The sequence below is a fragment of the Quercus robur genome, chromosome 12 (assembly GCF_932294415.1).
Source record: "Quercus robur chromosome 12, dhQueRobu3.1, whole genome shotgun sequence".
NCBI lineage: Eukaryota > Viridiplantae > Streptophyta > Magnoliopsida > Fagales > Fagaceae > Quercus > Quercus robur.
Genome location: NC_065545.1, coordinates 7,524,551 through 7,547,702, shown reverse-complemented (window position 1 = coordinate 7,547,702; position 23,152 = coordinate 7,524,551). Strand labels below are relative to the sequence as shown.

The 23,152-nt window shown below is 35.7% G+C and overlaps 2 protein-coding genes across 3 annotated transcripts in view; both read right to left on the bottom strand.

The window, feature by feature from the left end:
• Window positions 1-8,648: 8,648 nt before the first annotated feature.
• On the bottom strand, window positions 8,649-12,377 carry LOC126708084 (probable glucan 1,3-beta-glucosidase A). The gene is made up of 4 exons (XM_050407906.1): window positions 12,327-12,377; window positions 11,964-12,122; window positions 10,262-10,428; window positions 8,649-8,904 (listed from the first exon to the last, which is right to left on the bottom strand). Exons 1-4 carry the CDS (start codon window positions 12,375-12,377, stop codon window positions 8,754-8,756), a joined length of 528 nt encoding a protein of 175 aa, XP_050263863.1. The 3' UTR covers window positions 8,649-8,753.
• A 9,124-nt stretch (window positions 12,378-21,501) lies between these two features.
• The window catches only part of LOC126708636 (probable glucan 1,3-beta-glucosidase A), a 28,982-nt gene continuing 27,331 nt past the window's right edge, over window positions 21,502-23,152 (bottom strand). For both annotated transcript variants that reach the window (XM_050408467.1, XM_050408465.1), the window contains exons 6-8: window positions 22,465-22,620; window positions 21,979-22,328; window positions 21,502-21,810 (exon numbers count right to left, since the gene is read on the bottom strand). In XM_050408467.1, coding sequence (XP_050264424.1) covers window positions 21,629-21,810; window positions 21,979-22,328; window positions 22,465-22,620 — 688 coding nt within the window. In that variant the 3' untranslated portion in view covers window positions 21,502-21,628. The remainder of the gene's footprint in view (window positions 21,811-21,978; window positions 22,329-22,464; window positions 22,621-23,152) is intronic.

Sequence of the window (23,152 nt, the reverse complement as noted above, 5' to 3'; positions counted from 1 at the left end):
TTGCTCTTCACACAAGGAATAAATCAACGAATAATTAAAGAAGACGTGGCCTAGTAAAATTAGGAAGTCTATAAAAATCGGGTGATTTAAGAAGCTAACATATTCATAAAGGGGTGGCCCGTATTAATAAAAAGATTATGGAAAGTCAGTTAATATGGGCTGGTTATGTTCAAATGAGAGCAACTAATGCATGGGTATGAAAGAGGAAAGAGTAAGCTAATCCAAACTGAGAGAACAAAAAATGGTAGAGGAATCAAACTCCAAAGTCAACCCCAAAATTTTGAAACTAAGGTTTTGTTGTTGTCGTATGAAAAATCAATGAATGTCTTCATCTGATTATAAAAGTGCACTAAAAACAATTAAAAACAATTATAAAGAGCCAATTCTTATGGAACCACTTCTCAAAAAAAAAATCTAAAGAACCACATTATAAGTTCAAATACTATTTTTTTTTTCCTAAATGGAAGTCTTTTCATTTGGTTAAGACCTTCTCCCTTGTTCTCGTGTGTGTGTGTTAAAATACTTAGTATTCTAAAAAAAAAAAGTGAGTTAATCCCACTTTGGAAAATGAGTGTGAGTTAAAGAAGTTAAAATCTATACTATATATCTAAGAGTTAGACCCTTTTGGATATACATCACTGTCAGTTTCTTTAAGACCTCATTCCCTCTCCCAGTGTGCATGTGTTAAAATACTTAGTATTCTAAAAAAAAAAAGTCTTTATTTATTTTATCAAAGTGTTTGTTAAAAAAAACTTCATTTACTAATACTTATCAATTTAAAGAAGTTACTACCTAATAATAAATCAAAAGAGGTCTGTAATTTTACAAAACCTAAAAAGAAATAAATCTTGACTCTTGTTTTGTTATTTTGGTTGGTTTAAAAAAAAATGGTATCTCTCTACATTCTCACACATCCTTAAAAGATAAAAATGTTTCTGATCAAATGAGTTTGGGCTAAGCCTTTCGCCACCATTATTTTGTGGCTTTTTAAAAATTTAAAAACAAAATTTTTTTTTTGAGAAAACATTACTTTGTAACTTTCATAATTACATTGGCAAGCAAAATGTTATATAAAAGCAAGAGTCTAGTTAGTAAAAATGCATACTGTACGTGTACAGTACATGTACGTCCGAAACTTTTTAAAAAAACTTCCGTCTCCCGTTTTGATTCCAACAATATGGAACTAAACACGTATTTTCAAATTTGAAAGTGTAACAGCCGTTGGTTATGGAAGAAATAAAATACGCTTCTTAAATACGTTGGTTTCCAAAAAAACAAAAAACATTTGGTTAAGTGAATAAAGTTAAGAAAATATTCACGGAAAGAAAAATCCCTGATTATCTCAACCAGACCCATATTGCCCTTATTTCGAAAGTTCAAGGGCCTGAGTCTCTTAGAAACTACCACCTGATCAGTTTTATGTAATACAATTTATAAGGTGATGACAAAAATTATAGTAGCCAAACTTAGGCCTCATCTAGAAAACTTATATCCCCTCTTCAAATAGCTTTTATGCCAGGGCGAAAAGGAATTGATAACGCCATAATCGTGCAGGAACTTATCCATTCTATTAGTAGAAAGAAGGGCAAGGTGGGCTACATGGCAATTAAAATTGACTTGGAGAAAGCATACTATAAATTGGAGTGGAGTTTCATCAGGGATATGCTTTTGAGGACAAACCTCCCAAGGACCTTATAGATCTTATCATGAGTTGTTTCATCAGTATCCACCTCGATTTTGTTTAATGGTGTGCCCTTAGAGCCAATTTTCCCATCAAGGGAAATTAGACAAGGAGATCCCTTATCCCCCCACCTTTTTATTCTCTGCATCGATTTCCTTGGCCAACTCATAGAAGAAAAATGCAGGTTTAAGCTATGGAATATAGTTAAAGCTTCTTAAAGTAAACTTGTCTTCTCCCACTTGATGTTTGCTGATGATCTTGTTCTTTTTTCAAGGGCGGATCACTTTAATTTGCTCCACCATTAGGGATGTTCTTGATGAGTTTTGCGAAATCTTGGGCCAAACCATAAGTGATGCAAAATCAAGAGTTTATTTTTCCCTGAACGTGGATAAGGACACAAGGGAGTCCTTGTGTAATATTCTTGGGTTTACTTCCACTTCAAGATTAGGACGATATCTTGGCATCCCCATCAAACAACCTGACACCTCTTCACCAGACTTTAACTTTATTTTGGACAGAGTAAAGCAAAAAACTTGCAGGATGGAAAGTTAATCTACTGTCTCTAGCAGGAAAGGCAATCCTTATTCTGGCCTCGTCATCAACCATTCCGTCATATGTTATGCAATGCTACTATCTCCCTAGAAGAATTCTTGAAGGCATGGATTGGGTTAATTGAAATTTCCTTTGGGGCACTATAGAGTTAATGAAGAAGATTCATTGGGTTGGTTGGCATAAGGTAGTCAAACCCAAAAAGGAAAGAGGTCTGGGATTACAAGCTGCAAGAGGCAAAAACATTGCCCTTCTCTCGAAACTGAACTGCAGATTTCATGTAGAAAAGGAATCCCTTTAGGTGCGTGTTTTAAGGGTGAAGTACTGTTCTAACCATAGGATGTGCTCGAGTAATGCAAACAGGCTCCCTTACTGTCAAACGTGGTCTGCGATGAAGAAAGGCATGGAAACTTTTAACAGAGGCATTAAATGGGTAGTGGGAAGAAACATCAACCTTAACTTTAGTCTAACCCCTGGATAAATCGTGGAGTGATGCAGTATATAATCCACGGCCCTCTCTCTCGAGAAGCATCTCAGTCGAAGGTCCTGGATGTCCTACAAGATAATGGTTAAGATTGGAATGGGCTAGGTTTTGACCTTCCCTAAAACATTAAACTCATGATCCAAGCTACCCCGATTGCTTTGGATTCGAGAGGTGAGAACTGGTTAGCTTGGTCAAAATCTCCTCAAGGAAACTTTGATCTTAAGAGTGCCTACAAGATGGCCATGAGGGAAGATTCAGAGACAGCTGTATCGGCCAACTAGATTTGGAGATCAGATGTTTTGCCAAGAATCCAAACCTTCACTTGGATGCGCGCACATAATAGCATTGGAGTTTGGGAATGCCTTGGGAGAAGGGGAGTTCTGGAAGATATAAACTACCCTTCCTGCAATTGGGAGATTAAATCAATTCTACATACCTTCCATGATTGTGAAAAAATTAAACCTGTTTGGATCCAGCTAGGGATTGAATGGGACATATCCTTATTTTTGGATAGAGATCTCCAAGACTGGTTAGAATCTAATGGGAAAGCAGCTGAATGTCTGCTCCCTCAAAATCGTCCTTGGAAACTTGTCTTCCTTTTTACTATTTGGCTTATATGGAAAAACAAGAACCATGTGGCCTTCAAAGGGAAAAGCCAAAACCCAGGCCTGGTAACAAAAATTAGGAATCAAGCTATGGAGTATCATCTTTGTGCATCCTCGCCTAGAAGTGCAAACCTATTAGTCATAAGGCAAATCAAATAGGAAAAACCCAAGCGGGGTGGGTTAAGCTGGACACTAATGGGTCCTCTATTGACAACTTGGGGTTAGCTGGTTGTGGAGGTATTTTTAGAGATGAGCATGGTTATTGGATTAAAGGGTTTGCTAGAAAAATCGGGATCACCAATAGCTTTATTGCTGAGCTCTGGGGCCTTAGAGATGAACTTCTCTTTTGCAGCAACTGTAACTTTGATTATGTTAAGATTGAAATGGATGCTAAAGCTATTATAGATGTCTTAGCCAATCCTAATTATGTAAATAATATTGTGTCTACTATCTTGGATGATTGTAGGTAGCTGATCTCAAATCTTCCCCAGGTCCGATTTAGTCATTGCTACCGTGAAGCAAATCGTTGTGTTCACAAGCTTGCTAGGATGGGTTCGAGCCATAATTTAGATTTTGTTATTTTTGACAATCTGTCTGTGGACTTGCTTTCTATTTTTTAGGATAACCTCAATAGGATGTACCTAAACAAGCTTTGCCTTGAGATTTTTGTTTTGGGTTAGTTTTAATCTATTATCCTTTGCACCAAAAAAGAATTATGAATCCTTATTGTGTCAAACTTAAACACCAAAAATTGAAATGAGAACCCAATATGTTCCACCTCAAATAGAATTTCGGCCTATTCCAGTGTGTTTTGAATCATTTCGATTAATTTCGGCTGGTAAGAAGCATGGTTTTTTTTTTTTTTTTTTTTTTTTTTTTTTTTTTTTTTTTTTCCAGTGATGGAAAAGAGAGAGTGAGTTGAGGGAGAGAAAATGAAAGAAATTTTATAAAATGAAGACTATAGACTCATCTATCTCTACCAAGGAAGTCGATTTTGTACTGTACCAACCGGAATTTGCCATACCAGCGCTTAGGCAGGAACAGAAATATGGTTGTTTCATTCCGCTCCAAATACCAAGTCATACCAAGACATACCGGCCATTTCGGGAAAAATACCAGATATCGGCTGGAAAATGAAAATCAGCCGATAAAGTGTAAACCAACGAAAAAAAAAAAAAAAGATACCCAAATCCCTACTATCGCTTCCACTTTTTTGGTAGCAATGCCACTTTGCCTATCATTGTCCATCTCCTTTTTGTCTTTGGTTCTTCTTTCGTCCAGAGTTGCTCCACTTCTGTTTCACTTCTTACTGACTAATGTTTCTTTGAACTTTTTTTGTTTTTTGCTTTTACTTTTCATCAAAGAAGAGACTTGTTAAGTGTGGAGGCCGTGCCCTGACACTACCCACGTGAACTTGGAGAAAATACAAGGTGTTTCGGATGCATGCATCCTCCCACTCACATGAGGATGGGTCTCACACTTATGGAGTCCACCCTCATGTGAGTATGAGGATGCATACATCTGAAACACCTAATACCACCTCGTGAACTTGGACATTTTAAATTTCAAATAGATTTTTATATTTTTTTTTAATATTAAAAGGACACAAGTTTCGAAGGCATTTGACAGTTGAGTTAAAAAAAAAAGGCATTTGACAGTTCAAACTTGGATTACTTTTGTTAAGGATACAAGTGATCTGCCATCTACAGCTATAAACTTATTATTACTACTATTATTAATATAATTATCACCATCTAATCTATTAAGTATTATCTATGTATTTTCTTTTATTTATTATTAATGAGTTGACACTTTAATCAGAAGGTTCACAATAAATATTTGCAACAAATTCTATAGATTTTGAATAATGAATGAATATAAATATATAAATATAAATATAAATATATATATATATATATATGAATTAGAAGTAAAGTCAAAACGGTACACTGGTATTAATCGATACCGAAATACTTTGTTTTTTTAACCAAACCGAAATGGCTTTCAGTACGGTATTGACTCCCTTGGTCTTTACTCTCTAAAAATGCTATTGCGTAAGCTAGTAAACTGAATGAATGAAAAATAAGAGATCTTGTGGTGCGAACTGGGAAGAAAGGAAATAAAGAATTGAAGAAGAAAAATAAGAAAGAAAAAGGGAAGAAGAAGTATATTATATTATTATTGGGTGAAGATATTTTTGAGATCTTGTAGTGCATATTAAACTTGGGAAAGTGAAGCATTGGGTAAATAATTATATTTTTAAAAAAGTTGATGAGATGATCAGATAACGGTTGGCAGGTGAGTAAAGAGAAAAAGAAAAGAAAAGAAAAAGACAAAAATAAAATTTGTATTGAGTTAAGAATTTATATAATACGTGCAACTTTTTTTTACAATAATTTCATAATATGTAGGTGTTAAATTATTAATATTGGGTAACAAAGTGATATCAGTGGACGGTTCAAATGAGAGCCAATAACATTTTGTTATCTGAGATTTGTTGTAAAAATATTGTAAATATAGCATATATTACTCTAAATATATGGTATATATTTCCGTATTTTTTATGTAATTTTTAAAAATAAACGTATTATACTCGTACTATAAACATACTGTTTTTTCACCGTTTTCGTATTTTTATGTCGAATTTTTTAAACATATTTTTTTAAAAATTTCGAATAATACTCGTCTGTAGATTTACTGTATCAAACACGTACCGTATTTTACTAATTATCAATAAATACTAAAGTTTTTTAATCAAATATGGTAAGCGAATTGGACCTCAGAGGGTTGCTCTTTACATGAGGAATAAATCAACAAATTATTGAAGAAGATGTGGCCTAAAAGAATTAGGAAGTCTATAAAAAAGTTAATATGGTTTGGTTACGTTCAAAGGAGGGAAATTAATGCACATGAATTAAAGACAAAATCTAAGTTAAGGGAACAAAAAAAAAGGTAAAGGATCTAAAGTCGGCTATAAAATTTTGAAACTAAACCTTTGTTGTTGTTTTTTTTTTTGAGAATCAACCTTTGTTGTTGAATACAAAATCAATTAAGTTCATGTTTTAGTCCAATGATACTGTGGTAAAAAAGTTAAATAAGATGAAAAAGAGCTATGAAACCACATTGCAGGTTCAAATACTATGGTTTGTAAAAAAATATGGAAGTCTTTTCATTTGGTTAAAGGGGAAGTATTTATTTATTTATTTGTACTTCCAATTTGCTTTTTTTTTTTTTTTAATAAAGATGTAGACCTTCTGATTTAAAAAGAGAGATCTGAAAGTCTTATACAAATCAAATGGATCCCTTATTTTGGCTCGAGTATTGGATTCATTACAAGATGCAGCATGATGCTTATCCCATGAATACATGGATGGATCTGTGAAATCAAACATTTCACCCATAATTGAAAATCTTGGACTCGAAATAGGATTATTTGCTGATTTCAAGACCCATGTCCTTTCCGCATACTTGATAAACCCAGCAAGAAACATTGGAATAGTTAAAAATGACAGCCAAGAGCCAACTGACCTTCCAAGACAAGAGAATGATGTAGAGTGCCACTCCTGATTGAACAACTAGTCCAAGCAAATGTCTTAACCACAATTCATTGTCTTGTACTGCGTAAGCTGTAATTGTGTCCTGGCCGCCAAGGTGCAACAACAGAAACGGTGCCCAGAATGCCATGAGCTCATTCTGTGATTGGGAATCATTGCAATCACAAGAATTCCTTGGTTATTGGAGATGACCCCTAGTGCAATAGTTGCCACTGAATCAGCACCTAGGTACGAAAGCCAGAGAAAGACCCTTAACCAAGTTTTAACACTGTATCTTCAGCGACTGCCGAAGTGAAGAAGACATAGTTGCAAGGTGAGACTGACAAGAACCAACACTCGTAGCTCCCAATTATTCCATAATTTCCGCACATGCTCTGGAAACACTTGAACAAGCCTTCGCGTCTCCAGGAAAGCCCAACTGTTAAAAACTGCTAAACTAAAGTTTGATATAACCATTCTTGATCATCCACTCCAAACTCCAATGGTTATTGACATTTTTAAGAGTCCAATAAGCCCATCCAAATGTTGCATGCCCATAAATATGTAGTTGGGCCTCGGCAAATTTTTGGTATTCTTCTTTTGTTGTTCCATTAACATCCCACTCAGCTGCCCATTCGTCTGCAAACAACGACTAGTTCATATTTATCCATTGACAAGTAGTTTATATTTTTTTTTTTTTTTTTTTTTTTTTTAATGGCGTTAAATATTTTAGAATTCCTTGGTTTTGATTTGGGGTTGTAGAAAATAGAAAAGATGGCATTTTATTAATGGAATGGTTATTATTTAGACATACCAATAAAAATACGGGGTCCATTTGATGTTGTGATATAATTCAACTGCGAGGTCCTGTTGCGGTGAACGAAATCAATGTTCTTTTGAACAGTCATGCTGTCAAATTCGCTGGAGAAGAGTTTGTAATAATGGACATCTATGACTGATCTCATGAAGCCACTAGCAAGAGACAAGAACTCCCTCGGGTCGGCCGGTCCTAACCGGTAAGACAACACCACATAAGCATTGGAGTGCTTGCGCACGGCTTCATAACCAGCCTTGTAGTACTTGTCTAGGCTCTCTAGTGATACTCCTGGTGCTACAGGTTCATTGATGAGTTCAACTGCATAAAGGCTTGGGTTCTTTGCATCCCTATATGTGTCATAAATATCGAATCCATTATAGACTTCTAGTGCCACAAACTTAGCTATATATTTTGTTATATGTTAGAATACATGGGTCATTGGTGACATATAATATGGTATAAATGGTTTCATATATTATGTACCTTGCAGTTAGCAATTCTGTTACAGATAGGGCGGCTTGATGTATTTGGGGGCCTAAGGCGAAAATTGATTATTTTGTTTTAAATGCAAAATTACTACTGATTAACATAAACTACGTAGATTTTTTTTAAAAAAAAATTTTATAAACAGAAAAAACTTGACAAAATTTTTCATACTTATTGATATGGTAGATTGATAATAGTAAGTAAAAGAGTGATGTTAGTGGTAAACTTAAACGAGAACTAGTAAAAGTTTGATAACTAAACTCTTATTATTATTTTTATTTTTTTTTAGAAGTACAACATTCACAATATTTTTTTACAATAAATTCTAGGTTTTAAGTTTTTTTTTTTTTTTCTTCTCTTTGAAAATATCACTATAATTATTTTTTTGCTATCAATAACAGGTTGTAACAACCTGCTACTTAGCATAATTGTAAAAGTGTTGTAAAAAATATGTTCCATTTTTCTCTATTTTTTATTTGTTTTTCATCTCGTAAAAAAAATTATTTTATTTATTGATTATAAATAACCCTATTGGTTAAAATTTGGGGGCCTTTTTTTTACTTGGGGCCTTAGGCGACCGCCTCTCTTGCTCCACTGTTCAGCCGGCACTGATTACAGAAACTGTTTGTTGAATATTTTCATCTGTTTTGCCCCATTCTTGAGAACCATCTCTAGAAGAGCTGTGTCCCCAACTATTTTGAGAGTCGGGCGCTGCATGAAGGTCAATTATAATCTTCACCCCATATTTCCTACAAGCACAACAGTATTGAACACAAGTTTAGTGGTTTAGAGTTTAATTGTCTTGAATCTTGAGAGAGAGAGAGAGAGAGAGAGAGAGAGAGAGAGAGAGAGAGAGAGAGAGAGAGAGAGAGAGAGAGAGAGAGAGAGAGAGAGAGAGAGAGAGAGAGAGAGAGAGAGAGGTTGGTTTGAGGTGGTATAACTTTAGGAGTCTTTGTCTAGTGTTAAGTTAGAAAAATTTATTGGAAAATACAAATACATATACTACAAATCTTACTTCTTAAACTTTACAAATTAATATGGTAATAATTCAACAACAGAATAAGTAAAAATTTGAATTACTTTTTTTGTGATCAATAACATATCAATTTAAAAACATCATGTGGTAAAATTTGTAGTATCACCAATTTTACCCTAACTCAATTAGAATATGAGAGAGTGAATCTTCAAGCTTTGTGAACATTGTCCCAAATTATTAAGGACGTTGGTATATTAAGTAGAGGAGAGTTAAGAGTATTCCTTTGAGGTGAGTTTGAGAGTTAAGATCATATTAAATGGTTATCATCCATTTCTCTCATTCTTCAAACTACTTAAAAAAAAAATTTAAAAAGTAGGGGGCAAGGTCGGGATACACAAACTCCCCTTGTAACTTCTTCCTAAATACATTTAATACTTATCTTCTTTGTAATATTATTTTATGTGTAAATTGTTAAACATTTATTAATATATATGGTGAGTTACTCACGCAATAAAATATATCCATATAAAACAATATCACATAGAGATTTAAAATTGCAAAATATTTAGTGTTATACAATTAATAGTTTACATATAAAACAATATTACAGAATTAAGTGTTACGTTCAAAATTTGTGGATCCCACCTCCCCACACCCCCCCCCCCCCCCCCCCTTCTACACAAAATGTCCATTACAAAGTGCAAATCATGATTTTTTTTTGAGAATCCATCTTCATCTTATTAAAAACATCAGCCAAAGTCGGCTAAGATAACATCCAAAATAGGTGGTGGAACATCCTCCTTAAAAATATAATGCTTTCATATCTTTTCTATTTATAATAATAATAATAAAAGAATGAGGCTGTATCAGTTAATTAAGGTTGGTTTTCATATCTTTTCTTTGTGGTTGAATGGAGTTTAGGGCCAATTAAAACACTACAATTTTTTTTTTTTTTTTGGTTATATTAACTATTTGATTGACCTTTCCCTAGTGGGCCTGCCTAATCTGCTGTCTTGAATTCTAATTGCAATTTTTCATGCATGACCATGAAATACACACACAAAAATAAATTATAATAAAAAGCTCTCAATGATTAAGTGGCAGATATGTTTGGATGTAAATATACATACTTAGCCCACAAGAAGGCTTTGTCCATCGCATGCAATGATCCCTCAACGTAGGGATTGGGCGTTGGATCGCTTGCTATCCACCAACCAACAGGAATTCTCACAGCGTTCGATCCGTTACTTGATATGAACTTGTAGTCATCCTCAACTATGTATGTGTTCCAATGGTTCTGAAATTCATATCGTCAATTTATCATACAAATCTGAATTATATACATTGTGTAATAGAATGTGGTGTAGCATAATGTTAAGTGTGTGAATTTTAGATATATCAAGATATATAATGAATGGAACTTGAGACCTTCAAGTTTACAACACGTCCTTCAAATCCATTAAACACACTACCCAAGTGTCTTTGAAGTTTGAACTAACATGATAGAGTTTTCTTTATTTACTTTGAAATAGACATTAATTCATTTCGTCATTGAGATTTCAATTTTAATGTCTAAGAGTGTACTTAACAACTTACATGCTTCCTAGGTAAGTTAGTGGAAATATCCAAGGATAATATATACAAGGTTAATATGATTTGCAAACATTGACATGAAAAAATAATGGCAGCAGATATTCAGCCTTTTGGATCCATTCATTTCTCTTGGACTGGTACAATATAATTATCTACAATTTAAAATTTAAAATTCATTCCCACGAAGGGAAAAAAAGTTGAAGGTGAAATGTGAAAGGCGCTCTAAATGGCACGCTATTTCTATCCGTAGAATAGTGTTTGAATTTGATGGAAATTTTTCCTCTCAAACAAAAAAAATTGGTGGAAATTTTAATATAATTTTTTCTATGAAAATTCCGGTGAGAATTAACTCATTTAGTTACAATACCACTAGTAAACATTTACAATATATTAAGTTGCTAAGTTATGATTGGTGTAAAATCACTTTTGTTTGGAAAATGCCTCAAATTCCTATTATTACTTGATAAGTTAAGGTTTTCTTGGTGAAAGAAAAAATTTTAATTTGATTAATTTTTGAATTCATTGGTGTCGAAGAAAAATGCTTTTCTTTGATGTGGATGAAAAGTGTATCCCTTATCAAAGAATTATTGTATTGCTTCATTTGCTTGTACACCAATTAAAAAATTTTAAGCCACACACATATATAGACAATATGAGAGAGATTGAACAGTACCACTCATTCAAAGAATCTTTTGTGACCTTTGAGAACTCATTAAGTGCAAACAATAACATGACTTGAGTAACTTTGACAAGATGTTGTGAACTTTATGGATCCATAATCTGATGGTAAATTGCAATAAATTATTTTTAGCCTTGATTAACTATACCACAATTACAAGATGCACTAATAAAATTACAATAATGGTAGAGATATATTCTAATTTTACAATATGCTAATATGATTGACAGTAAGTGATAGTCATATTTTGCCAATCGTGTTTATACGGATCTACTTTTTTTTTTATAAGGAACCTACCATTTTTAATTGACCACTCACAATTGATCACATTAATATATTATATATAATAAAAAAAAAAAGGTGAAAAATTAGGTGTGTGTGCAGTATTGTTGATAAAGTTATGACTAGTAGAAAAGGAAAATATTCTTACAGGAGTGAAGATTTGTTTAGGTGAAGGTTCTTTTCATCATTTCATTTTTATACTATGTGTAAACTATAAAGGCAAAAAGGAATCAATAATTGTGTCAATTCATTAGTGCGTATTAGCTCTTAAGTCTTACTCGCATAATTTGTGGGGCTCTCTGTGGTCCATAACCATTAGTCAGTTGAAACTCACTCTGTAATTCTCCAGAAATTTTTATCACAAGAACTGAGGGATCATTGTCTCCCCATTCACTATTCCCTGCAAAATCTGCAATCACCAGTACTTCTGACTTCGCCTGCACAAGTTCATAGTAAAATATGTTACTATTACCAAACCATTTTTACAAACTTCTCTCTATTGCTTATATAACAAGCTCTAGTATTTGGTAATGACTAGCAGCCAATAATTGGAACTTGAATTTTACATAGCTTGATAAAATGTACAAAATTATTATTGGTCACTGCTCTAGATAAGACCCCATCATTATCTTATAATTGACCTTGATTTGGCAAGCTACATCATACTGATATACAACATAGTCACGAATCATTAATTGATAGTTTCCTAAGCACTTTAAAAGTGGATGAGATGATCAGAGTAACGACTGGCAGGTGAGTAAAGAGAAAAATAAAAGAAAAGAAAAAGACAAAAATTTTAAATTTTGTATTGAGTTAAGAATTTATATAATGCGTGCAATATTTTTACAATAAATTTAGGTGTTAAATTATTAATGATGGGTAAAAAAGTGATATAAGTAGTAGGTTCAAATGAGAGTTGTAAGGTTGAATTTATTCAACCATCTAATTGGCTTTATTCCGTGCCAAATTTGCTTGTAATTCAGCATTTAGTAACCCTGTATTTAGGTGGGTTTGTTGTAAGGGTAGTGAGTGAGATAGAGTGAAGTTTGCTCAAGAGTGTGCAAGAAAACAGAGACTCGCGGCTGGGACTCGCAGGTGACTCGCGGCTGCAAGCCGCCAGAAGCAGCACACGTGCCAAGCATGCTGGAAGATGAACAGTCATGCTAGCTGGAGCACTACAGGACAAAACAAGACAACTGGCCATACGGTTAACTCGCGACTGGATCTCGCGACTTAGTCAAGCCGCGAGGTCAAGCCGTGAGCCACCCCTGTTTTGTAAAACCTGACATTTCACATTCCTTTCCCACTCCAGTATAAATACCCCTTTTACCCACGTTTGAAAGAGAGCTTCCAGAAAGAATTTTGAGAGAGAAACCCTAAAGAAAAACCAGATTGTTTCACCCACAATCTCTACCTTAGAGTCTCTTCAAATTCCTCAACTCTCTTCCTCTCCATTGTCAAATCCTTGAGAGGCATTATACCAAACCTGGTTCTCACCATCATCATCACTGTGAGACAATTGTTTGGATTTCTGGGAAGCAATTAGGAAGGAACCAATCTTCATTGGTTGATGCTACGGTCTAGTAGCGGAATCCGGGAAGCTAGAAAAGAAAAAGGTTCGGCGCAACCTCGTTGGAGCAAGAAGCTTGGAGGGCTTAGGTGCACTGGGTAGATTAGGCTTGGAGGGTCTATTGCTGTCCTTGTATCCCAACTGTATTTTCTAGTGGATTGTTTACCGCTTGGAGGGCGGCGGAGAGGTTTTTCGCCGAGGACTTCGGTTTCCTCTTCGATAACACATCGCGTGTTGTCTTTGTGTTTACATCTTCCTTCCTTTCTATCTTTGCCTTTTTATTATCTGCTGTGGTTTTATTTTGTTATGGCTTAGATAGTCTTTAACCAATTTCGTATTATAGCATGTGTTAAGTTTCCGCACACTAGTTGTTTGACATATTGCTTGTATTGGTTAAGTTGTAATTTGGGGGTCTAAACGTTCAAAAGTGTTTTGTACACGTTTTTGAACTTTCAATTGGTATCAGAGCGGGTACACTGCTATTGGTTTCATTACCATTGTGTGATCCTTGACTCCCTTTTGAGATGGATAGGTCTCAATCCCTAAATGCACCTCCATATTTTGATGGTAGTAATTATGCTTTTTGGAAGGTTCGCATGAGAGCTTTTCTGTGTTCTATTGATGAATCCGTTTGGGATGCTGTTGAGATTGGTTGGACCAAACCTGAGGCAGCCAAATCCTCATGGGATAAGGCAACACTTGCTGCATCTAATGCTAACAGTAAAGCACTCAATGCTATTTTCTGTGGTGTGTCTCCAGATGAATTTCACAGGATTTCTCACATTACCATTGCCAAAGAAGCATGGGAGATTCTGGAAACCACTTATGAAGGCACGAAGAAAGTGAAAGACACCAAGTTACAAATGCTGACCACTCGGTTTGAGGAGCTCAAAATGAGTGAGGATGAGTCTTTTGACTCTTTCTATGGAAAGCTAAATGAGGTGGTTGTCAGTAAGTTCAACTTGGGGGAGAAAACGGAGGACTCAAAGATTGTAAGGAAGATCCTTCGATCATTGCCGGAAAGTTTTCGTGCTAAAGTGACAGCAATTGAAGAGAGTAAGGATCTTGATGACATCAAAGTACAGGAGCTGGTTGGTTCTCTGCAGACTTATGAGATGTCGCTGCCCAATCAACGGAAGAGTAAATCCCTTGCTCTAAAGACCATTAATGAGAAGGTGGAAGATCAAGACTCATCGGGAGAAGATGTGGTTGACAAAGATATAGCTTACCTTGTCAAAAATTTCAGAAAGTTCTTGAAATTCAAAAATAATGGCAAATTTGATGATAAAAGAAAATTCCAAAGTTCTGGAAGGGAGAAGAGGGATTTCAAAAAGAAAGATGGAAAAGAATCCCAACCCACACAAGGTGTCACTTGTTTCGAATGTAACGGGCATGGACACTTTAAGAAGGAATGTCCGAATTATTTGAAATCGAAAGGTAAAGTGTATGCCACGACCTTGAGTGACTCGGATTCGTCTAACTCAGAATCTGAAGAGAGCTGTGATGGAGAGGGGAACTATTCAGCTTTTATGACTATTGCTCATGTTGAGTCTTCAGATGAGTTGAATCTGCTTGTACGAGACCTTTGAGAACATAGTGATGATGAATCACTAGGAATTGTTGAAGAATCAGATGCTGAAGAAGATGAAAGCACAGCAAATCTTCAAGAGAATTATAACTCACTCTTGGAGAAGTCGGGTGAGTACACAAGGGTGGCCAAGGCTGCTATGAGAAAAATGAAGAAGGCTGAGGAGGACTACAAAAGTCTCCTAATTCGATATAGGGAGGCCAAATGTGAGATAGAAACACTGAATGGTGAGTTGTCCGAAACTTACACAAAAGTGAGATTTCTTGAGAATGAGGTTGTGCAAGCGAATGCTAAAATAGAGAGGGTCACCACCAAGAAGCTAGATGATGTTATATCATCTCAAAAGAGCTTTTCAGACAAATTCGGATTGGGATATACCGGAGGAAGTAGTTCATCTGGAAATGTCACTAAAGAAGTGAAGTTTGTAAAGGCCAAAGATCCAGTTGTAGCTGACCTTACTGGTGAGAAGCTCGAGGTGGAGGAGAAGAAGAATGTGGTGAACCAACGAATGCTGAATCCCCATAATCAGTCTGTGGGCAGGTCTGAATCTCGTGCCAAGTCACGTCCACGACCACGACCACAAAGAGGTCCTAAAGGAACTTATGTGTGCCATTATTGCGGACTTCAAGGGCATACTCGACCAAATTGCCAAAAGCTGAGAGCAAAGAACAATGCAACTCCTCAAAGGTCAGGAGGACCCAGAAATGATAGGAGAATTTGGGCAGGTGATCAATCTAGAGATCAAAATGGAGATCCCGGAATGATGAACGTGATGAAGATGATTGGTGCATTCACCAACTGCTTGGAAAGCTTCTCACGAAGGTTTGAAAGCCCTAACTCCCGTACCCAATCCTATAAGGAAATCACCCCAAACGCAAGTGACGTGTGGGTGAAAAAGGGTACTCATGCATAAGCATTACAACATGTCCATGCATTAATACTTCCTATGCTTTGTGACATTGGTTGTTCGGTTTGCTTGCTGTTTTTGATGTTGGTTGTTTGCTTGTCTACTTGTGAATTTTTTTTAAATTTGTTTTATCAATCTTTTTGTTTCTTGTGTCAAAAATCCAAAAATCACATAAAAAATTAGAAAATCAAAAAGCTTGATTGACTTTGTTGAGTTTTGTCTCAAAACTTGTTTTGTCTTGTACCTTTGTGCTAATGGCTTCGTGCATTTTCGAGCATTGCTTGTTTTCATGCACTTATATCACTGTGGGAAAAATCTTGAAATCTATGTGATTATTGTAAATAGATCTTCAAACTTGTCATGAATGATTAGTGAATGGTTATGTTGATCTTGAGACATGCATAGACTTGTGTCTATATATCTTCCCACTCTTTATTTTTTGTTTTGCTAAAAAGAGCTCACCAAATGTAAATCTCCAAATGAAAAGAGATATTGAGCTGCAAAAGCCTGTCGCACATTCTAGTATTCGACTAGGAAAAAGGGTAAGCGACCTTATATTAAAGTGAATAAAAAGCCAAAGGCTTGATCATTAAAGTGAAATGTCAAATATCACTCTCACAATGAGAGGTGATTGCTTCAAAAGATCGAAAAGATCAAATGCTATGACTAAAAGTGGAGTAAAATGTAAAGCTCCAAGTCTTGTTATCAAGTGTTGTGGGAGGTCATATATACATATTTCTATAATTGAGATAGGTCACATGATCTAGTGCTAATGGTGTATGCCTTGGTTGAATCGATCATTGAAGCTTCACATTAGACAAAGGACTATCTCATTGTTGATATCCACACACAACACACAAGTTTATGTTCAATAAATGTCATATTCATTTGTGTGATTGTACTTGATGAAATGTGTTTTCACATACTCAATCTTTGTTAATTCAAGCACAAAAAGATTTTTGAGTGTTTTAGGTGTTTTTGGAAAGTATTTTGTTTAAAAAATCTGAAAATTTCAAAAATCCAGTTTTGCCCTGTTTTGGCGGCTCAGTCGCGGGTATGTCAAGTCGCGAGCCTCAGTCGCATCTTCGCTGGTCATTTTTGGCAACTTGTTCGCGAGGTTCACTCAGAGATTTTCGCGGCTCAGCTCGCGACTCACTCGCGGGTAGACCTTCCAGTCGCGAAAAACACTTAGAAAAATTTTTCAAATTTTTTGTTCTTGAGTGCTTTGGCGGCTTGAGCTGGGGACTGTGTGGCGACTTAATCAAGTCGCGAAAAACGCGTGTTTTGCAGAAACAGGAGCAGTTTTTAAACCTCTTTTCAGTTTTCCCTCGAACTTTTGTGACTGTTCATCTTCTCTCTAAACTATCTCCCTCCCAAACACTCCGTGCTCCCATTTCCAATCTCCATTGTTGCATTCTTGTAGCTCAAAATCTTCAAGTCACAGGTATGGGTTTTCAGTTTTGCACTCTTTTCTACTTGATTTTGTGCTTTTCCCTTTGATTTTTCGCATATGTTTGTGATTTAGAAATGGGTTTGTGTTTCGGATTTTGCTCCTTGTTCATGCTTAGCTTGCGAATGCTGCTGCTAGAATTTGATTTGATCTTAGTTGTTTCCTTATTGCTCTTCATCCTGTGCTTAGCTAAGTGATTCTTCTATTTTATCTGAACTTTGAGTTGTTGAGTTGTTTCAAATTGTTCCTTTTGTGGCTGTGAGTTTTACTGTGCTAAATATGCATGCTCTATTGTGTAAATCTTTTAGGAGCATATGTGAGCTTCACAATGCTGTTTATGAGCCATATCATTTTTCATTATCTGTCTCATTGACATATATCTGCCTTTAGGATAGTTTCTATATCTGTTGCTTTTATATGTGTTTCCTATCTTAGACTTGGTTTATCCATGTGATTGATCTAAGTAGCTTATTGTTTAAGTGTTCAAAGTTCATTTGTATGGATGATATCTCTTTGTTAATTACATGGTACTGGCTGGTTCTGCACATATATTGTTCTATGCTGTTGTGGCCTTTTCTAATTGTTCACAGATGGCTCCCTCACCTCCGAAGAAGAAATCTACTGCAAAGAAGGCTGACAAAAGAGTGAAAATGGATTCTAAACTGTTTAGGTCAGTTCATCACTTTGAGAGATACAAGGATAACTTCTTGAATGCAGGAATTATTCAAGAAAGATTTGTAGATTTGGAGGACTTAAGACAAACCTTTATCCCCAGCTGTTTTGAAGGAAGAGGATGGGAAAAGCTTCTGAGTGATTTCCCTGTTGTGTGTGAACCCCTGATTAGGGAATTTTACTCAAATGCTGTGATAAAGGAGAATGAGTTAAGTTGCTGGGTTAGAGGTAAAGAATTCATTTTGGATGCACATGTCATAGATGATGTACTAGGACTTGAAGGATTAGAAGATGAGGAATTTATCAATTACAAGGATAGGAGTGTTTCTATTGAAACAGTTCAACAAAGGATAGGTGGACAGAGAGAAGGGAAATGTTTGAATACCACTGCCTTTCCAGTGGACATGAGGTGTCTAACAATAATCATGATGTTTAACCTCTATGCCATTAAGAAATTGACTACAATCAATTGTGCTAGAGTAGTTTTTCTGATGGATCTCAAAGAAAAGAATTTCATAGACATAAGTTCCCACATATATGACACCATTGTGGATGAGACAAGAACAACCTCTAGGCCTAAATTGATCTTTCCCAGTTTGCTAATGAGGATTTTTAGAAGGAAGGGTGTTCCAATCCCTCAAGACATCAGTCCCATGTCCACACCCTCTGCAATTAACAAGCTTACCTGCAAAAGGATAAGTGTTAGGCTTCCAGGGGAAGAAGATGAAGGTGATGAAGGAGAGGGTGTCCCAATGGAGACTGAAGCAGAGGCAGCAGGGCATGCATCAACCTCAACACCCAGGAGGAGTGGCAAAAGGTCTAGAGCTTCAACTTCTTAAGATACACCTCCAGATGCTTTCCAAATCATTCTAGAAAGACTTGATGGGATCAGGGAAGCCCAGACTGAGCACTCTGAGCGGATGAGAGCCATGCAGGACCAGATTTATGTCTTGTCTGCAAAACTTGACAGCTTCACCACTCAGCCTGAACAGTGACCCTTTGGCCATTCCTATCAGAAAGGGGGAGAAGTTTCTTTCTGTTGATAATGTCATTGATGATTGAGAAGCAGAAAAGCAGCTCTTAAGAGGGAGTAATGAGTTGAGGGGGAGTTGTCAAAATCAGAGGCTTTGTTTATATATATTTATGTTTTTGGTACTTTTAGTGTTTTTATGGTTTTGATACACTGTGTTTTGGTGTATAGCTATTTCTAACTCTTAACCTATACTCTTGGTTTAATCTTTAATATATTTTGATGATGTTATTCAGGATGTTTTTGTGGTTTGTACCCATGTGCTTTTGTAAGCTTTTAGGGTTAATGTTTTATGCATAGTTTGTAGGCTTTATGGTATGTACCTTGCTTAATGCAGCCTTTATGCTATGTTGAAATCAGTACTTCAATCTAAATGTTCTGCATTTTGGTTTATGTACTGTCACTCTTGTGCCCTTGTAGGATTGTTCCTAGATGCATATGCCTTGTGTGTTATGCATTGGTTGAGTGTTGAGCATACAAGTGTCTTGCCTTGTGCTTGTTAATTGTATGTCCTTGTGTTCATTCCAAGTGTGAATGAGCACTGTGATCACTACCTTGTGGTGTTCACTTGGTTGATCAAGCCATGGTTTGTTTATTAACTCCATCTTTCCTTGATCACATATTGCCTGTTTCATATGCATTTATAATTTTCTGCTTACAATGATCATGGTGTATTGTTGTGTTTCAGGAGTATTATGTTCATATGATTCAAGTGCTTCACAGCTTCTAGAGTTAGGTGTGAGTGAGTTTTGTTCAACTGTTCCCAACTCACATGTTAAGTCTAGAGTTTGTTTTAGGGTTTTGTCACGGAATAGCCAAAGGGGGAGATTGTAAGGTTGAATTTATTCAACCATCTAATTGGCTTTATTCCATGTCAAATTTGCTTGTAATTCAGCATTTAGTAACCCTGTATTTAGGTGGGTTTGTTGTAAGGGTAGTGAGTGAGATAGAGTGAAGTTTGCTCAAGAATGTGCAAGAAAACAGAGACTCGCGGGTGACTCGCAGCTGCAAGCCGCCAGAAGCAGCACACGTGCCAAGCATGCTGGAAGATGAACAGTCATGCTAGCTGGAGCACTACAGGACAAAACAAGACAACTGGCCATACGGTTAACTCGCGACTGGATCTCGCGACTTAGTCAAGCCGCGAGCCACCCCTGTTTTGTAAAACCTGACGTTTCACATTCCTCTCCCACTCCAGTATAAATACCCCTTTTACCCACGATTGAAAGAGAGCTTCCAGAAAGAATTTTGAGAGAGAAACCCTAAAGAAAAACCAGATTGTTTCACCCACAATCTCTACCTTAGAGTCTCTTCAAATTCCTCAACTCTCTTCCTCTCCATTGTCAAATCCTTGAGAGGCATTATACCAAACCTGGTTCTCACCATCATCATCACTGTGAGACAGTTGTTTGGATTTCTGGGAAGCAATTAGGAAGGAACCAATCTTCATTGGTTGATGCTACGGTCTAGTAGCGAAATCCGGGAAGCTAGAAAAGAAAAAGGTTCGGCGCAACCTCGTTGGAGCAAGAAGCTTGGAGGGCTTAGGTGCACTGGGTAGATTAAGCTTGGAGGGTCTATTGCTGTCCTTGTATCCCAACTGTATTTTCTAGTGGATTGTTTACCGCTTGGAGGGCGGCGGAGAGGTTTTTCGCCGAGAACTTCGGTTTCCTATTCGATAACACATCGCGTGTTGTCTTTGTGTTTGCATCTTCCTTCCTCTCTATCTTTGCCTTTTTATTATCTGTTGTGGTTTTATTTTGTTATGGCTTAGATAGTCTTTAACCAATTTCGTATTATAGCATGTGTTAAGTTTCCGCACACTAGTTGTTTGACATATTGCTTGTATTGGTTAAGTTGTAATTTGGGGGTCTAAACGTTCAAAGGTGTTTTGTACACGTTTTTGAACTTTCAAGAGCATATATATTTCCGTATATATTGTAAAGATAGCATATATTACTCTAAATATATGGTATATATTTCCTTATTTTTAATATGTAAATTTTAAAAACAAATATATTATACTCATACTACACACATACCTTCACCGTTTATGTATTTTTATGCCGAATTTTTTAGACATTTTTTTTTTAAATGTCAAATAATATCCGTCCGTATACTTACCCTATCAAATGCGTATCGTATTTTACTAACTATCAATAGATACTAATGGTTTTTAATCATATATGGTAAGTGAATTGGACCTTAGAGGGTTTGCTCTTTACACGAGGAATAAATCAACAAATTATTGAAGAAGACGTGACCTAAAAAAAAAATAGGAAGTCTATTAAAAAAAGTTTATTTAAGAAGCTAACATATTCAATAAAGGGTAGCCCCTATTAATGGAAAGATGGAAAAAAAAAAGTCAATTATTATGGTTTGGTTACATTCGAAGGAGAGAAACTAGTGCACATGTATTAAAGAGGAAATCTAAGTTGAGGGAACAAAAAAATAAGGTAGAGGATCTAAAGTCAACTCTAAAATTTTGAAACTAAACCTAAATCAGTTAAGTTAATGTCTTAGTCCAATGATATTGCAATAAAAAAAGTTAAATAAAATGATAAAGAGCTATGAAACCACATTGCAAATTCAGATACCATGGTTTTAAAAAAATATGGAAGTCTTTTCATTTGGTTAAAAAGGAAGTATTTATTTATTTATTTGATCGAAGTGTTTTTTGAAAAAAAAAAGCAGCAAATTGGAAGTACAATAACCACCTTAATTCTAAACTAAAGTTTGATATAGCCATTCTTGATCATCCACTCCAAACTCCAATGGTTATTGACATTTTTAAGAGCCCAATAAGCCCATCCAAATGTTGCTCGCCCATAAACATCTAGTTGGGCCTTAGCAAATTTTTGGTATTCTTCTTTTGTTGCTCCCTTAACTTTCCACTCGGCTACCCATTCGCCTGCAAACAACGGCTAGTTCATATTAATCCATTGACAAGTAGTTTAGATTTTTTTTCGTTTTTGTTTTATGGTGTTAAATATTTTAGAATTCCTTGATTTTGATTTGGGGTTGAAGAAAATAGAAAAGATGGCATTTTATTAATGGAATGGTTATTATTTAGACATACCAATCAAAATACGGGGTCCATTTGATGTTGTGACATGATTCAACCGCGAGGCCCTGTTGGTGTGAACGAAATCAATGTTCTGCTGAACAGTCATGCTGTCAAATTCGCTGGAGAAGAGGTTGTAATAATGGACATCTATGACTGATCTCATGAAGCCACTAGCAAGAGACAAGAACTCCCTCGGGTCGGCCGGTCCTAACCGGTTAGACAACACCACATAAGCATTGGAGTGCTTGCGCACGGCTTCATAACCAGCCTTGTAGTACTTGTTTAGGCTCTCTTGTGACGCTCCTGGTGCTCGAGGTTCATTGATGAGTTCAACTGCATAAAGGCTTGGGTTCTTTGCATACCTATATGTGTCACAAATATCGAGTCCATTATAGACTTATAGCTAGTGACATAAACTTAGCTATATATTGTTATATGTTAGAACTTAGAATACATGGGTGACATATAATATGGTATAAATGGTTTCATATTATGTACCTTGCAGTTAGGAATTCTATGACATCAACTGTTTGTTGAATATTTTCATCTGTTTTGCCCCATTCTTGAGAGCCGTCTCTAGAAGAGCTGTGTTCCCAACCATTTTGAGAACCAGGCGCTGCATGAAGATCAATTATAATCTTCACGCCATATTTCCTACAAGCACAACAGTATTGAACACAAGTTTAGTGGTTTAGAGTTTAATTGTCTTGAATCTTGAGAGAGAGAGAGTAGAACTTTAGGTGTCATTGTCTAGCGGCTAAGTTAGAAAAATTTATAGGAAAATGCAAAGATATATACTACAAATCTTACCACATAAACTTTACAAATTAATGTGGCAATATTTCAACGACATAATAAATAAAATTTTGAATTACTATATTTTTGTGAATGATGATATATCAATTTGTAAACACCATGTGGTAAAATTACTCTAACTTAAAATATGAGAGAGTGAATTTTCAAGCTTCGTGAACATTGTCCCAGGTTATTAAGGATGTTGGTTCTTGGTTTATTAAGTAGCAGAGAGTTAAAGTATTCCTTTGAGGTGGGTTTGAGAGTTAAGATCATATTAAATTATTTTATGTGTAAATTGTTAAACATTTGTGTTAGGTTCTAAGACTTTATGAACTAAATGTATTAAAACTTCAATTTGTAATGTGTTGGCAAACCATGATTAAAACTTAGA

What these genes read in the sequence shown, in the direction of transcription:
- LOC126708084 (XM_050407906.1), bottom strand. Translation starts at nt 12,377, where the DNA reads ATGATTCGTGACTATGTTGTATATCAGTATGATGTAGCTTGCCAAATC. An exon ending in ATGTAGCTTGCCAAATCAAG is followed by an intron (nt 12,123 to 12,326) that starts GTCAATTATAAG and finishes GAACTTGTGCAG; the next exon opens with GCGAAGTCAGAAGTACTGGT. An exon ending in AAAGCCTTCTTGTGGGCTAA is followed by an intron (nt 8,905 to 10,261) that starts GTATGTATATTT and finishes TTGTGCTTGTAG; the next exon opens with GAAATATGGGGTGAAGATTA.